At 36.8% G+C, this 15,767-nt stretch overlaps 1 protein-coding gene across 1 annotated transcript in view; it reads left to right on the top strand.

The window, feature by feature from the left end:
* Nucleotides 1-14,696, top strand: part of TSG101 (tumor susceptibility 101) — a 45,331-nt gene extending 30,635 nt beyond the window's left edge. The window contains exons 7-10 of the mRNA XM_063094324.1: nt 1,107-1,198; nt 11,450-11,652; nt 12,877-13,116; nt 14,359-14,696. Of these exons, the coding sequence (XP_062950394.1) occupies nt 1,107-1,198; nt 11,450-11,652; nt 12,877-13,116; nt 14,359-14,448 (625 nt within the window). The 3' untranslated portion in view covers nt 14,449-14,696. The remainder of the gene's footprint in view (nt 1-1,106; nt 1,199-11,449; nt 11,653-12,876; nt 13,117-14,358) is intronic.
* The last annotated feature ends 1,071 nt before the right edge of the window (nt 14,697-15,767 follow it).

The following is a 15,767-nucleotide window of genomic DNA, read 5'->3' as shown; positions in this document are numbered from 1 at the left end:
AGAAAGAGCTCTTGCTTCAGGGCTCTGTGCTAGCTCTTTTTAATGAGTAATTTTAATGGGCTTGTAGAAGACATGTTAATCAGAATTGCAAATGTCATAGATCTGACAATTGCAGCTAAAATAGGATTAGATTTATTGTCCAGTAACAGGTAGCTAGTAATCATTGTTTTACTTTTCTTCTCCATTATAAGGGAAGCACTGACAAACTCGTGAGCATTCAGAGGAAAGTGGTTATATCTAAAAATCAAATCCTATGAAGAATGGTTGGAGGAATTAAGAATATTTAACCTGTAGAAGAAAACACTGAGGGGAAAATGTTAGACATTTTCAAGTATTTGAGTGTTAGGAGTCTTCATATATTCAAATGGCCTTCCAGAATGCAAATTTAGGACTAGTATTAAGAAGTTATATTGAAATCACGTTTAGTGTTCAATAGAAAAAGGTGACCGTTTGTCAGGGATGTTGTAAATAATATTTATAGATAAGATGTTGGATAGGAGATGGAGGAGAATACCTCTAAAGAAAGTTCCTTCTGACTTTAATGTGAATACATGATTGAGACAAACTATCCACAGAGTGAGAAGAAAGTTTTTATAAAACTATTTGAAGAGGTATATTTTCAGATTAAATATGAGGGTACGTCAAAAAGTTTGTGTGAAAATTTGTACATCTTTTAATTCTATTTTTCCATGAACTTTTTCAAGTACCTTTATATTCGCAAAGGTTACCAATGAGCCACACATAAAAGTTAAATAGTATCTTTTCCGTATATTCTAGGAAATCAGAACAGAACGTTCCCACAAAATATTTGTTCCTTCTGATACTGAACTAGAAATACTCTAGTTGCTTTCTGCTCCTGGGAAGATGACCCTGAAATAACCAGGGCTAAGCAAGAGTATTTAACCATTCACTTTAAGAGTAAATCCAGTGCCATTAATTGAATTTGCATAGAACCTTACTCAAATAAACACCTGAAGCTCTAAAATTATAAATTCATTAAATGGTAAAACAACAGTATGTCAAGCTTAATTTCCTGAACAGGGTTCTTAAAAATACTATCATGCTAGGTCATCTTAACATTTAATGGTTTTTGTTTTTTTCTTTAGTGGTTACCCAGGCTGTCCTTACCCACCTGGTGGTCCATATCCTGCCACAACAAGTTCTCAGTACCCTTCCCAGCCTCCTGTGACCACTGTTGGTAAGTACCCTTGAAAACTTGTATTTCTCCACATAAGCAAAGTCAAAATCTCCTGTTGTTGAAAAGTGCATTTTACTTTTACATGTGAAATTTTAGAATACTTCTCTTTCGTAGAGGAAAAGCCCTATGAAGGAAAGGGTTTCTTTTTTTTTTTTTTTTTTTTTTTTTAGATTATAGGTCAGTGTCCTAAAACTTGAAGTAAATAATTTATCATCATATAAATGAGGCTTCTACCAAGGCATAAAAATAAATCTGAATAACTCATATCATTCTTTCCTGTTTGTCACATATTTTTATTGGTGAACCTTGTATGTATTGAACTATTGGCAGATACTTAGGTTTCCCTGGCCCAGTTGTATGTAAAAATATGAGCATTTTTAGAAGAAGAAAACACCATGGGTTAATATGAGTGGATCAAGTAAGACAAATTATGACAGACCAGTAGTTTTTGCTTTTTTGTGTTGCTTATTACAGTTGCCTGAACTTCCACTGAGAAAAGTAATGCAATAAGAGAACTTCTGCAGACTCCCACCCCCATATACAAGGGTTCTTTAGAAGTTCAAGGAAAGATTCATATTATCTTTTAATTCCATTTTTCTTTGAACTTTTTGAACACTTTTGTATGCCTACCTCCCATCACCTGCATGACCATATCTGCCTTTTCTCTCTTACTATAGCTCAGTTAACTTTGCTTCTATCTGTAGCTGATTTCTCCACTAGATTTTATCTCTTCTAACTTACTCAGGGATATCAATTCAACAATTCTCCTCTCTCATTATCAGTTTTTGTTTTGTACTGGATTGCTCTCAGTAGCACATAAAAACATGCCCTAAAATAACCTTAAGAAATCCTCCCTTTGATTCCATTTTCCCTGCCCACAGTATTTCATTTCTTCATTCCCTTTTGTGGCAACCCCTCAAAACAGCTGTCTGTCCATCTTATCTCCAGTTCTTCTTCTGCCTTTCTTAAACCTCCTCCTTTTGGTCTTTCCCTCATACCAATGACCTTTCTGAGGTCAAATCTAATACCCAGTTACTATTCTCATCTTACTTGGCATATTAGTAGCATTCAACATGGTTGGTTACTCCCTCCTTGATATATTTTCCTCTCTTATTTTCCAAGACACTACACTCACTTGGTTTTCTTCCTATCTCACCGGTACTCATGCTCAGTCTCCTTTGCAGATGCTTCTTTTTCTTAATGTTGGAGTGTCCACTGACTTAGTCCTTGGCACTCTCTGTTCTCACTCTCCTGGTAATTTCTGCCAGTCTCATAGCTTTAAATACCATCTCTATGTCTGCAGTTCCCAAATGTATGTCTCCAGCCTCTACCTGTCTCCTGAACTCCAGATTCTTATATACAACTGCCTTATTATTATCTCCATTTGGATGTTTAATAGACATCTCAAACTCAGCATGACCAAAACTGAGCTCTCAATCTTTCTACACAGCTTCCCCATTGATATACTCTTAACTTTGGAGTCATCCTTGATTCCTCATCCTTGATATATTCTTCAAAATATATCTAGATTCTGATCAAATTCAGTGATGATCCACGTCACCATTATCTTTCATTTAATTTACTTCAGATGCCTCCTACAAGGTTTTCTGCTTCTGTCTTTGGCCTCCAACATCTCTCTGTTTTTGATACAGCATCGAGAATGATCCTATTAAAATATAAATAAGTTAGATCACTATTCTGCTCAGAACCCTCCAATGGTTCCCCATTTCACTCAGAGTTCAATCTGAAGTTCTTGGGCCTAGAAGGCCCTACCTGATCTTGCCCCCTTCTCTTCATTACGTCTCTGACCTCATTTCCTACCATTCTCCTGTCTTAGGATTTGTCCACTCTCTGTTTCCTTTGCATGGGTAAGTCAGACCTACCCTCACCTATCTTGCTACTACTACCACTAACAACCCACACACTTACACATTCCCAAAATTCAGAGGAGTGGCTGCTATATAGAAGTCCATGAAATATTTTGCTGAGTGACTGAGTGAATGTAGGATCCTGTGAAGTTTATTTTTCTCTTTTATTTTCTGATAACTTGTAACCATCCTGAGATCTGATGTATATGCCTCCCCCCACCTCAAAAAGGGTTGACTTTCACTCTTTTGGTCATTGATACACTGTAGTTTTTGAGGTTCTACTAGCATGGTTTATATTTTCTATTTATTTATTTATTTTTGGCAGCTGGATGGTGTGGGAATTTGAACCCTTCACCTTGGTGTTATAACACCATGCTCTAACCAACTGAGCTAACTGGGTTTTGATTTATTAAAGTGTGCTTGTCTGAACTGTAATATAGCTCTTTTTCTACAATATAATTTAAATGATTTGAGTTAGAAACCTAAATAATGAGAGATCTGTAATCCACAAGCAAGACATACTAAATCTTGTTAAGCTGTCTGTTTTTTGAACCAAAAAATAAAATAGGAATAGTGCTACTTGTCACCCTGTTTCTGATTGAGATGATAGTATAATCCCTTTGATTCGTAGAGAACTTCAGTTTATAAAGATCTTTTGTATTTTAACTCATTGCATTAGGCATGAAGTAATTTTATAGCTTAGATGATTTCCATATATCCAAAAAATAGAGAGATGTGGAAAATGGGGCATGTAAAATCAGATCTCATATTTATAATTTTAAAATAGGTAGTCAAATCAACTAATATTTTATTTTTTTTCTTTCAAGAGTACTGTCTTAGGCTAGAGCAAATTATTTTATGATAATCTAGGATATCCTTTAATGTGTGTTGTTATTGTACTCTTTGTTGCTTACCTGCTTGATTTTTTTCATTGTGTTTTAGTGGTACACGATTGAATTTCAAAACTGTAATAAAGAGAAACATAAAAGTAATATATGAGTATTAGAATTCACAGATAGTCAACGTTTTCTCAGTATATTACAATTCAGGATTTGTGCTATTATTCTGTGTTACTGAAGCCATAAGAAAATACATGTGGTTATTTATCCTTGTTCTTTATGAAACTTAGCAGTTTCACTCTATAAGTTTTGATTTTATGGTATAAATCAAATACCTGAAGGCCGGCCCGTGGCTCACTCGGTAGAGTGAGGTGCTGATAACACCAAGGCCACGGGTTCGGATCCTATATAGGGATGGCCGGTTTGCTCACTGGCTGAGCGTGGTACTGACAACACCAAGCCAAGGGTTGAGATCCCCTTACCAGTCATCTTTTAAAAAATCAATCAATCAATCAATCAATCAAATACCTGATTGAAGACACCATTAATTAACTTATGTCTTTTTATGTGTCTGCCTGTGTAAATGTTGGTTTCAAACATCATCAACGATACTGAAGTAAAAGAACCATTTAAACATGAAGTAATAGAGATTACATTCTTTATAGCAAGCTCTTCTGAGAAAGTGGTAAAGAAGGCCAAGGATGGATGCGGATCTCGAGACTTAAAACAGCTCGATAACGCTTAAAAGAAAATAATAGAATTTTTTTCGTCATCTTATTTTATAGTTTTTTGTTACCTAGACAGACTGCTTCCTGCCTAACCTGACTTAAAACCAGCCCTTCATGAGATTGGAGCTCACCAAGGGCATTGACTAAGCAGTGAAGGTAGCGGTTGAATAATGAAAACCTGTTGTAGGTGGTAAGGTGCTTCTCCATCAGGTCCAAGCAGTTGTAGTGACATTTAAATAAAGTTATTGTATTGTTTAAGGGAGGGAAAAGGTATGATCTGTATTTTAAATTGTTCTCAGAAGTCATTGTAAGACCAGGTGTGTTTTTTGAATATCATCTGTGCCAGTGACTATCAAACATTTTCTACTGGAAGACCAATGAGAAAAGGTGTGGAACTTGGACAAATTTCCTTAAATTTTCCATTCATTGCAGTCATTATTTACCAACAGAGGTATCAGAAGGATGGTAAACTTTTCCTGATACCTAAGGATAAAACTTAAATTTTTAAAAATTTGAAAATTTAAATCTTTGTTTCTGCAGATTAGAGCATAATCTGAGAGAAACATTTTTGTCAGGACTGGGTATATAACTTACACCAAGTTGGCATTGCCAAAACTATAACAGAACTTGAACACTGATTTTAAACGTTTAAAACTGCTAGACCACCACCAAGTTATAAAGAATAAGTTTACGAGACAACCATTAATACATGTTATAGCAGATGCCAGAAGACAGTAGAAGCAGGTATGGATATGTGGTCATTTGCATGTTTTCTGGGCTGAAAAACAAGCACTCAAGAGAAGCTTTGATCCCCAGCTGGGCATTCCCATGGAGGATTCCAAATTCCACTAGATAGCGAAAAGTGGCATGGTATGGGATTAGTTAATTTCCACCTTGGTTCATGCACCTTGATTCAGCACCACCTGCCAGTGTTATGTGTTGGTTGTGTACCTGGATGGCAATGATCTTGGACTGATGAAGTTGTTAGATATTATAATCTGAGTTTTAAAAGATTCAAAGTTTATCAAGCAAATATTCAAGACTGTTACTACAGTGTGGTCTGACACATTACCCAGAAAAGTATTGTGCCATTTAGTGAAACCTCCACATGTTATGAATGTATTTATGAAGAAAATCAAAGAACTATTGGTTCCTTTATGAAGTTCATCAGAGGATGTACTATCAGCCATATTTCCCTTGTGCCAGAACCTCCAGGTTCATTTAATCTCAATGGAATCCTTTTATCAGAGAGTGATACAGATGTCTTCAACCTCAATTTACTTAGTGTTTTGGAGGCTGGGAAGTCCAAAGTCCAGGGAACACATCTGATGAGAGCCTTCTTTTGGTTGGGAACTCTTCTTCAGGTCCCTTGGTGACCAGGGTGTCACATAGCAAGAATAGCCTGAGAGAGAGCTAATTTCCTCACCTACTCTCCTTATAAAGCCTTCAGAACCACTCCCATAACAATCCACCAACCCATTACTCCATGAATGGATCAATCCATTCCAATTACCTCTTAAAGACCCTCTCTTTCAAATACCATAACTGGATTTCCCACCCTCTTAACACTGTTACAGTAGGGGTCAAGTTTCCAATACATGAATTTTTGGGGGACACATTTAACCCATAGCAATAATCATACTTGGTTTCTAATCAGCCCTATCCACTTCATTGTCCCTCTTCTATGACTTGAGTACATGTGTTAAATCTCACAGTTGTATTTCAGATTCCGTTGTAACTAAACTCAGAGTTCTTTCCTTAACCTGCCAAATACTGGCATAAAGCCATTGAATATATCATTAATTATTAGTCTTGCTACACAGCATTTTCTTTACATTGTTGCCTAGGACTTTGGTGTATCTTCTACACAAGATATTTTAGGGCCTAAGTCAAATTTAATTTTTTGACTAGATTTTTAAAGCAAAACACAAAAGCACTGTCCTTTAGTTTTAACTGCAGTCATTCAGTATATGCAAACCAAAATCATATTTTAAAATGGATTCTACATTTACATAACAAAATAAAACTAATTTTTACAAAACCTCAAAACAAGAGGTCATGAAGACTCCATTGTATATAGACTGTTGAAAAGTTACTACTTATGTGTGACATTGAATTTGTTCATTCATCCCGACTTTGATAGTCAGTGGATAATGAAGGAACAAACGTATTCATATAGCAAAAAAAAAAAAAAAAAAATCTATCTGGCAATATGCATTGAAACTTAACACAAAGGTCTTTTTTCCTATTTCTGCACAAGCAAAAGATAAACAGCTTTGTCCATGACACAAAGGTCCTTTTTCCTATTACTGCAGGAGCAAAAGATAAACAGCTTTGTCCATGACTATATATATCTTAACCAGTTTCACATACAAAAAATGGAGATTGTCTCCCAAAAAAATGGAGATCATGAAGCACCAGGTGAGATACCACCACCACCACTCCTCCCCCTGTCAAAAAGGAGGAGGTTTATGTTTGGTTATTTCTTAATCCCAGTCTCAGCAGTATGTGAAAGTTCTCTTTTGAAGGTTGATTTATTTCGGGAGGCTATGTAGATGATTATAGTTGATTTATAATTCTGAATCCTAGATTCATAAGTGTGTGTGATTTTCGGTTAGTTACAGCTTAATATTAACATTGAAGAATGCTTATCCTCAGTTAAAGGTAATAGCTACCACAGAATTTTTCTTAGTAAAACTTCCTAAATACTGTATATTTCAACCTATGAGTTTAATAATATCATTTTAAGAATTTGTTTCAGAGCCAGCCCGTGGCTCACTCGGGAGAGTGTGGTGCTGACAACACCAAGGCCACAGGTTTGGAACCCTGTATAGGGATGGCTGGTTGGCTCACTTTGGAGAGCATGGTGCTGACAACACCAAAGTCAAGGGTTAAGATTCCCTTACCGGTCATCTTTAAAAAAAAAAAAAAAGAAAAAGAATTTGTTTCTAAAAATCGTGTAAGCAAGCATCAGAAACAGTAAGTTTGGAAGGATGCTATGAACAGACATTTGAGAAAACAGTTTTACCATTGTTAGTCTTATTTTAGAATGTGAGAGTGGAAAACCCTGTAAATGCTGCAGCTGAATGATCCTGTTTCTGTATTTTCCATTCTTTGGTTTATATTTGATATTTAGCTATAGAAAGAGAAAGGAAAACCTGACTAAAAATAAGAAACCTTGCCTGTTAACATTCATTTGCTGATGGTAGCTAGTAAACATGACAAGGTTTTCTTGACTGTCTTGTCCAGGGATGTTCTTCCTTCTCTGGCCATCCTAGATTAATGAGTTTGGCTTACAGAAACAGTCCTTTCAGGATTGGCACCCCAGGTACCCCACTTGTGTGAGGGTACTAGTGTACACTTGCTTGCGTGTGGGTTTGGGTGCCTCTTCTCCACAGTCTTTCACAAACTTGCTTTGGGAATATTTGCCTGATCTTCAGGGTAAGTAGCATTTTCTTCCAACCTTAGGCAGTCAATGAGTCATGAGTACAAATTTAAATGCTGAGAGCTTGCTCTGCTAAGTATTAAAGCATTTTTTTGCCATGGAAATCCAAAAATCCAAAGCAATAGTGATACATTTGAAAGCTTTTTTTAAAAGCCATTATGTAATTTAACAATGAATTTTTAATTGTTTTTTGTGTGTTTGTGTGGCTGGCCAGTAAGGGGATTCGAACCCTTGACCTTGGTGTTATCAGCACCCCACTCCAACCAAGTGAGCTAACTGTGCAAACCATACTTTTTATTGTTTTGTTAAATAGAAAGTGGGAGAAGTTGATCAGTTGGCTTCCTGTGGTTATTTCTGTAGGATATCTCTAACATGGTTGATTCTTAAATTATTCTCTCTCACAAAATGATAATTTTAAAGAATGACTTTGTTTCTGATCCATTTTTTTTAAAGGATGGAATTTTAACTCTCCTTTAGATTTATTTGCCTTTGTGTTTATGACTGTCGGGTATCATCTTTCATCTTTTATTACTTACTATGTTAGTTGAGTGGTTTTGTAGCACTATTTCTTTTTTGAAGTAGTTATTTTGGTCTTATTTTAATGAGGTTCATTCCTACTTGCCTCCACTTTTGAAAACTTGAATTTTTATGTTAACTAATTTATCTTTTTTTTGTGGTATGTGTTTATTTTCAGGAAGTGTAAATCCGCTGATGGCTTTCTTTAACTAACTTTTTCTTACTTATTGTGGTTGTGGAAACTTTCTAAAACTGAAGGAAAGAGCATAGCTTTGATAGTGTTTAAAAGATAAATTGAGGTCTCCTGATTTCTTTGGAAGAAAGGTTTCATAGCCTGCATAGAGCTTGGCAGTAGTATTAGAAGCTTGCATATTCATAAAAGCCTTTTGTAAGCAGAATAATGAATTTGCTGGGTTTGCATTTTAATAGCATGAATCAGAATTCCTTTGCTCATATTGTTTGAAATGTTCCTCCTACTTCAGAGATTGATCTTATTTTAATTATTATTATAAAAGAAAATAACCCTCATATGGGCTTGATCCAGTTTCTGAGTAGATGATCAGTAAGCTACTGTTTGGGATTACTTAAGCTTCATAGTTTGCTGGGTGACCCAAATGCCAGACCAAGGACCGTTACGTGGACCTGAGCAAGTAACAAGAGGTAAAAATGCTGGGCAAGTGATTCACTTCTGCTGGTTAGGAGTGAGATAAGAAAAGATGATGTTTAGTTATATTTTACTTTGGGCCTGTGACATATTCTTTCTCTAACATAAAATAGCTTCTTTTTGAGTTATAGGAAGTAGTGATCATCAGTAAGTACTGTTAGGAGACAAAACTGATTGTCTTAAGTGTTTAGATATGGCTTTAAATCAAGTAGTGTATACTAATGCATCTTGAAATAGTGGCCTAAAGTATTCATTGAATAGTCAGATATGTTGGGTAGAGCATTGGTTTATTATAATACTATAAAAATTGTCTTATATTCTAAGGATTATATTTGGTGATCTGATCCTGCCTGACATTTAAATGCAGTTTTACATTTGGCCAGGGGTGGGGGGGGGGGGGAAGACCTCAATTTTCATAGGGGAAACGTACCCTCTAGCTTTACAGCTCTGAATTCCAAAGCACAGGTTGTCTAAAAGAATTAATACTTTTGTTTCTCAGAAATACGAAATAATAAGCTGAAATACTTTTGTAAAGTCAGAAGTGAATTCTGAAAAGTGTATGCTATATGGATTTGTATGTTAATAATCAACCAGAAGTATTAATTGTCTGTGAACCTGCAGGATGGATACTGTTTCCGCCTCCTCAGCATGAGGTTTCTAGTTGGAAAGAGGGAGACCCTTGTAGGGAGAAGTGGTGAACACTGGGAGTCAGTCTGATGTTGGGAGTCTTTCTTTCTTTCACTGTGTACAAGTAGGGTCCCTAGGACACTCCACAGGAAAACCTGGCCATGGGAGACACTGGGCACTCATTTTCACCTGCATGGAGAAGAAAATCCATTTCATTCTTCTGTGGTGGAAATGAGAGAAAGAGAAAAGAAAAGAGAAAGCAGAACTCTATACTTACTCCTCCTTTTATAACCTGTGATACCTGAGAACTCCAGAGTCTCCCAGGGCCACCTGGGTAAGGAACAGCTTTTTCTGTGAGAAGACAGCTTTACTAATCAAAAACTAAAAAGGAATGACCAGACCATATTCTGGAATGGCAAGAGTTGTCATCAAATAGGACACTAACAAGCATAAGTGGAGCTGATTGCAGTGTATTTTGGACTGTGCAATTTTCTTGTAGAGACATTGTCCACTGGCACCAGGGAGGGGCCTGGAATGGACAGAAACATGAGTGATGAGAGTTTGGGTACAGTTTTGCAAACAGACTAAAGGTGTTTGTTTCCTTGAGTGGAACTCAATGGCAAGGTGATGAACATTTTCAGCTCAAGGTAGAAGTGATACTTTCTGTTAGTCTATAATTATTTTTTATTCATTGTAGGCATTTAAGGTTAAATATATTTCTTATGTCCCCCCATGGTGTTCTATAATCAAACATAACTAAAAGTCAAAATGCCATTTATACAGTTGCTGATTTAGGACCATAACTAAAGAACATTGATAGTCATGAAGATTACCCATACTTACATTAAAGGAAGGAACTTTTTGAAGAAAATATCTGAAGGATAAGTTTACTTGATCTGAAATGTGCAAGGAAATTATATATGATGCTGATTAGGAAAGGACATTTGAAAGAGAATAGTAAAGAGTGTTAGAATAAACAGAAGCTTATGAGCTGTTGAATTTTTTGGATGTCATTCTCTTGCTCATCTGTTTGTCCTGTTCTTTTGGTAAGGAGTAAGGAGTAAAAGTCTTGCAGAAGAGAAGCCTTAATTGTACATTAGTTTAGGGAAATTCTGCCCATTCTCGGTCCTCCCATTGGCCTTTATAGTGGGCTCCTATCTCCTTCACCTTAGCAATGAAGCCTGATAATGGACTTGACCTAAATCAAATGTTTTTCCTTGGTATCAGTTTATTGTCCCATTCGTTGGAGATTTAGGAATATTTGCAGTCTGTAGGGACATAGCCTCTGCCTTGTTGAGAAAATAGCTAATTGTTTGGGAAGTAAATAGGGAAAGCAGGTAAATAGGGATTAGTAGTAATCTCTTAAACAGGGAAAGTATTTCTGAATCAACTCAGATTTTTATGCTGTTTCTGATGAAACTGTAATATTAACATATGGGTTTTTTTTCTTTCCTCTTGTTTTCAAAGTGTCAGCTTATATTTTTCCTGTTTTCTGAAGGTTCCTGTGAGAGGAATAGAAAGAGCTTGAGAACTAAGTAAGTGTTTTTGGCCTTTTCTCCTGTAGGTCCCAGTAGGGATGGCACAATCAGTGAGGACACCATCCGAGCCTCTCTCATCTCAGCAGTCAGTGACAAACTGAGATGGCGGATGAAGGAGGAAATGGATCGTGCCCAGGCAGAGCTCAATGCCTTGAAGCGAACAGAGGAAGACCTGAAAAAAGGTCACCAAAAACTAGAAGAGATGGTTACCCGTTTAGATCAAGAAGTAGTAAGTAACTCATTGAACATTTGCAATTTTTGGATTAAATTGTAGCCATGGCAAAAGTGTTCTATATGAACCTGGGATGTTGTGGGTATAGTAAGAGTTCAGAAAATTATAGGTGTCTTTAGACTGTAGAATACATTTCTCTATCGCTTTGTTTAAAATATAGCCTGTATTTGGTATTTGGTCTTTGACTGAGGGGTGAATGATATTTAGAGCATTTTGCTTGTACCTTCACTCTAGGAGATGATGTTTTGAGCAAACAAGGACTGTTGTTTAAATATTGATGTTGCCACACAGTTGTCAGGAAATAAGAATTTTAGAGAGTTCTAAGCCACGATAAAGATCTGCATTGCAGACCTAAGGGACAGTTGTATTTTGTTTCCAAATGTTTGAGCCATTTTTAAAGTATCTTAAGCCCTTCCAACTTAATAGTCCACAGATACTTGGTTGACGTAAGAGCTACATATAAACATAATGAATGTAACCTTTAGCTCTGTAAGCTTTCTCATATTTATAGCAAATTGCTGTGCCTTGGACAGTCAGTAGGTAAGTCAGCCCTGTGACTTTGTTTAATGATGATGAAGTAGTGGCACTAGCATGATTTGAGCACCAGCTTCATTCTCCGCTTTTCATCCCTGTGAGGGAGAATTTATTCCAATAAATATGTATTTTTGATAAAAAGAATGTAGCGTTACTGAAAGTTTGAGGACTTTGGGGGAAAATGATTTGTAGGTGTACATTAGTCTTACAAAATGGCCCTAGTGTGTAAAGTGAGCTTTGTAGTAGCTATTTTCAGAAGTTCAGGAAAGGGACACCAGTATAGTTCAGAGCCTACAACCACTAGAATGCAAGGGTTTGGATGTGTTGAATCCTCTCTCTACATAGACCGAAGAAACTTATTCTTCTGTGGCAGATGCCCATTCATTTGGAAGAAAAACCTTTTTTATGATTTTCTATGTAAGAGAACCTCCTACTGGAAAGTATCTTGTCTGATGGCTTAGTTTGCAATATCACTTGTCACTGAAAATGCTCAGCTCAGAGTATTTCCACTATTAGGCTGTTTTCACTTAGCGTATTAGAGCACACCTCCTCTACCTTTGACCAATGTGTTTTAAACATTGTTTTATTAGCCAATCTGTTCCTGTGAAGTTGTTGTAGATGTCTGAAAAGCAGATAATTATATACAATTAGTATAAACTCATCATGCTTGGACTATTCTGTTTTTAGGCTGAGGTTGATAAAAACATAGAACTTTTGAAAAAGAAGGATGAAGAACTCAGTTCTGCTCTGGAGAAAATGGAAAATCAGTCTGAAAATAATGATATTGATGAAGTTATCATTCCCACGGCCCCACTATACAAACAGATCCTAAATCTGTATGCTGAGGAAAACGCTATTGAAGACACTATCTTTTACCTGGGAGAAGCCCTGAGGCGGGGAGTAATAGACCTGGATGTGTTCCTGAAGGTATGTGTGTATTCCTCACCTGCTTTCCAGGATTTTGGAACTTGTGTTGTAGAGGCACTGACCTTGGAAACCACAGACCAACAGAGGGGTTCTCTGTAGGGTAGGTGGGTTAAGATTCCTTATCTCCCCAAAAGAAAGCAAGTGAGATGTAGAATGCTGGGGATTGATCTGAGTAGGGAAAGAAAAGTGGGCTAGTGGCTGTAGTTCCCCACCCACCAGACAGCATCAAGATAAATGTAATTCTATCTTACTACTGTGCCTGGGTGAATCAGGAGGCACAGTCAGATTTCCATTGCTTTTTTCAGGTCATACCACTTAAACTGAGATCACTGACCTGCCCCGCCCCCATTTTTTACCTATTAATTTTCTTGGCGTTGCTTTTTTTTAGTTGCATATTTTAGACCAGTTTTCCCAGATCAAAGAGCCCTCTAAGGTATTAGGCTACCTTTTAGATACCTTTTGAATGAAGGTTGTCTCCAGCTTAATGTTATTGTACAGACATGAAAATCAATAAGCCAAGTTTGGCTACTGCTGTCTGGAGAACAGGGTTTTAGGAATAATAACAGCCACCCTTTGGATATTTGATCCACCTGCTGCTAGTGCCTCAGCGTACATGCGAGGCTGGTCAGGTCACTTGTTCATCTTGCCTCTCTTGTCTGTCTCACTATGGGTGAGTGGCCAATGTGCCTCAGACCTCGTGCAAGCACACAAATGGTTGGGTATAAACCAGAGACCCAAGAGAGAACCCCTTTTCTATATACTGTCTTCTGTTTGGGTGGCATAACTTACGGAAAGATGCAAATGGAAAGGTAAGAAAGGTATGCTGTTTCCTCAGGCACTGGAGTAGGAACAAGAGCTGGCCCTGTGCTGTTCATCCCTGTCCTTGATCAAAGTTTTTTGGTAACTTTTGCTAGGATCACAGTACAAGTTTCCCCGGATTCTTAGTTGTCTCAAGATATAGCTCAGACTCCTGAGTTAGATCCTGCAATGTGGTGCTTTCTCTGTGAGTATACCTTTATAGGGAGGGTCTCAGAAGACTGCTTGCCTTAACACAGTCTGCCATTGTCAGTGTGGTAGAGTTAAAAAAGCCACATGTAATGAGATATTCATTCCAAAAGAAAGTTGATAGAAGTAGTGAGTGTAGGGTTCTTAGATCCCATCTGGGTTACAAACTGTCTGATACATTATGCCTGGGCATGGATCAAAGCCATTCTAACTGATGAAATTTTTCCCCCCTCCTAGCATGTACGTCTTCTGTCCCGTAAACAGTTCCAGCTGAGGGCGCTAATGCAAAAAGCAAGAAAGACTGCTGGTCTCAGTGACCTCTACTGACTTCTGTGATATCAGCTGGAGATTGAACTCTTCCAAGCATTCTTTTCTTCTCTTCCTTTCTCTTATCAGTAGGTGCCCAGAATAAGTTATTGCAGTTTATCATTCAAGTGTAAAATATTTTGAATCAATAATATATTTTCTGTTTTCTTTTGGTAAAGACTGGCTTTTATTAATGCACTTTCTATCCTCTGTAAATTTTTTGTGCTAGATGTTGGGACTGACTATGCTAAATAAAAACTTGTTGCATAATTTTTCTCTTCTTTATTGGATTTCTTTAGGAAGGATCCATGAAATCTTAATCAGCCCAGCTTTTCATTTAGCAACCAAGGCATAATATCCATTTTAAGTTTAAATTTAGTATTTTTTCTATAGCATATAAAGTGAATTCTATTTAATATGGGATATACCCATATGGGATAGAAATCAAAATTTTGAAATATTTCAAATGGAGGGATTTGAGCAATTTTCTGTGCACTCCTACTATCCCTCCTAGATTTGTTACCTTTCTAGGCCTGACTGAACCATAACTGTTTTCATCAAGAAAAAAAGAGCAGAGTGGCAGATGCCAACATATACACCTGAGAACTTATGTTAACTAGGCAAGATGGTCTGGGTACAATTAAAGGGGAAGGTACAGTGTATATTGTCTCCCTACTTTTATTGTCATTTGAAGTTCATTCTTCATGGCCAAGTGATTCAGTAGCCAAGTTTGTTCCCTCCTAATTAGCTACATAGCTGCTGTATGTCCTGCAGAGCTCTTCCAGTAGAACAAAATGTTCTCTATAAAAATGAGAGTGGTAGAAGGCTCATGAGATTACAAAAGAACAGTCTGATTTGACATGGTTCTTTTAAAAGATATTCAGGGAATCAGGCAGCCCACTGTATATTTCTCCCAAGAGAGGAATGACCAACTTAGACTTACTCATCATCAAGGGGTTTATATGGTTTAGATCTTTTAATAAAAAATTAAAATCCACTCTTAAAAATTATCAGAATAAAAACTAGCAAGGTCAAAACACGATTTTATTTAGTGTTAGAGCTGGAACTAACACAGATTATTTTTGTGTGTACATACATTTTTTGCATTGTAGAGGAAGTTACAACTTTTAACAGCATGTAAATGAACATAAGTATAAGCCATCCAGAACAAAAGAATTACCATGCACCCGATGAAAAGAATCAGAATTTCTGTAACCCAAAATATATATCATACATTCTTTTGGATCAAATGGCAACTACATATACATACATATACATACACATGCACAAGGCAAGTACTGGTACATCAAGAGTTGATTGAGAGAAATGGGACATAATCA

The sequence above is a fragment of the Cynocephalus volans genome, chromosome 4 (genome assembly GCF_027409185.1).
Source record: "Cynocephalus volans isolate mCynVol1 chromosome 4, mCynVol1.pri, whole genome shotgun sequence".
Classification (NCBI taxonomy): Eukaryota; Metazoa; Chordata; class Mammalia; order Dermoptera; family Cynocephalidae; genus Cynocephalus; species Cynocephalus volans.
This window is presented reverse-complemented; position numbering and strand designations above follow the sequence as displayed.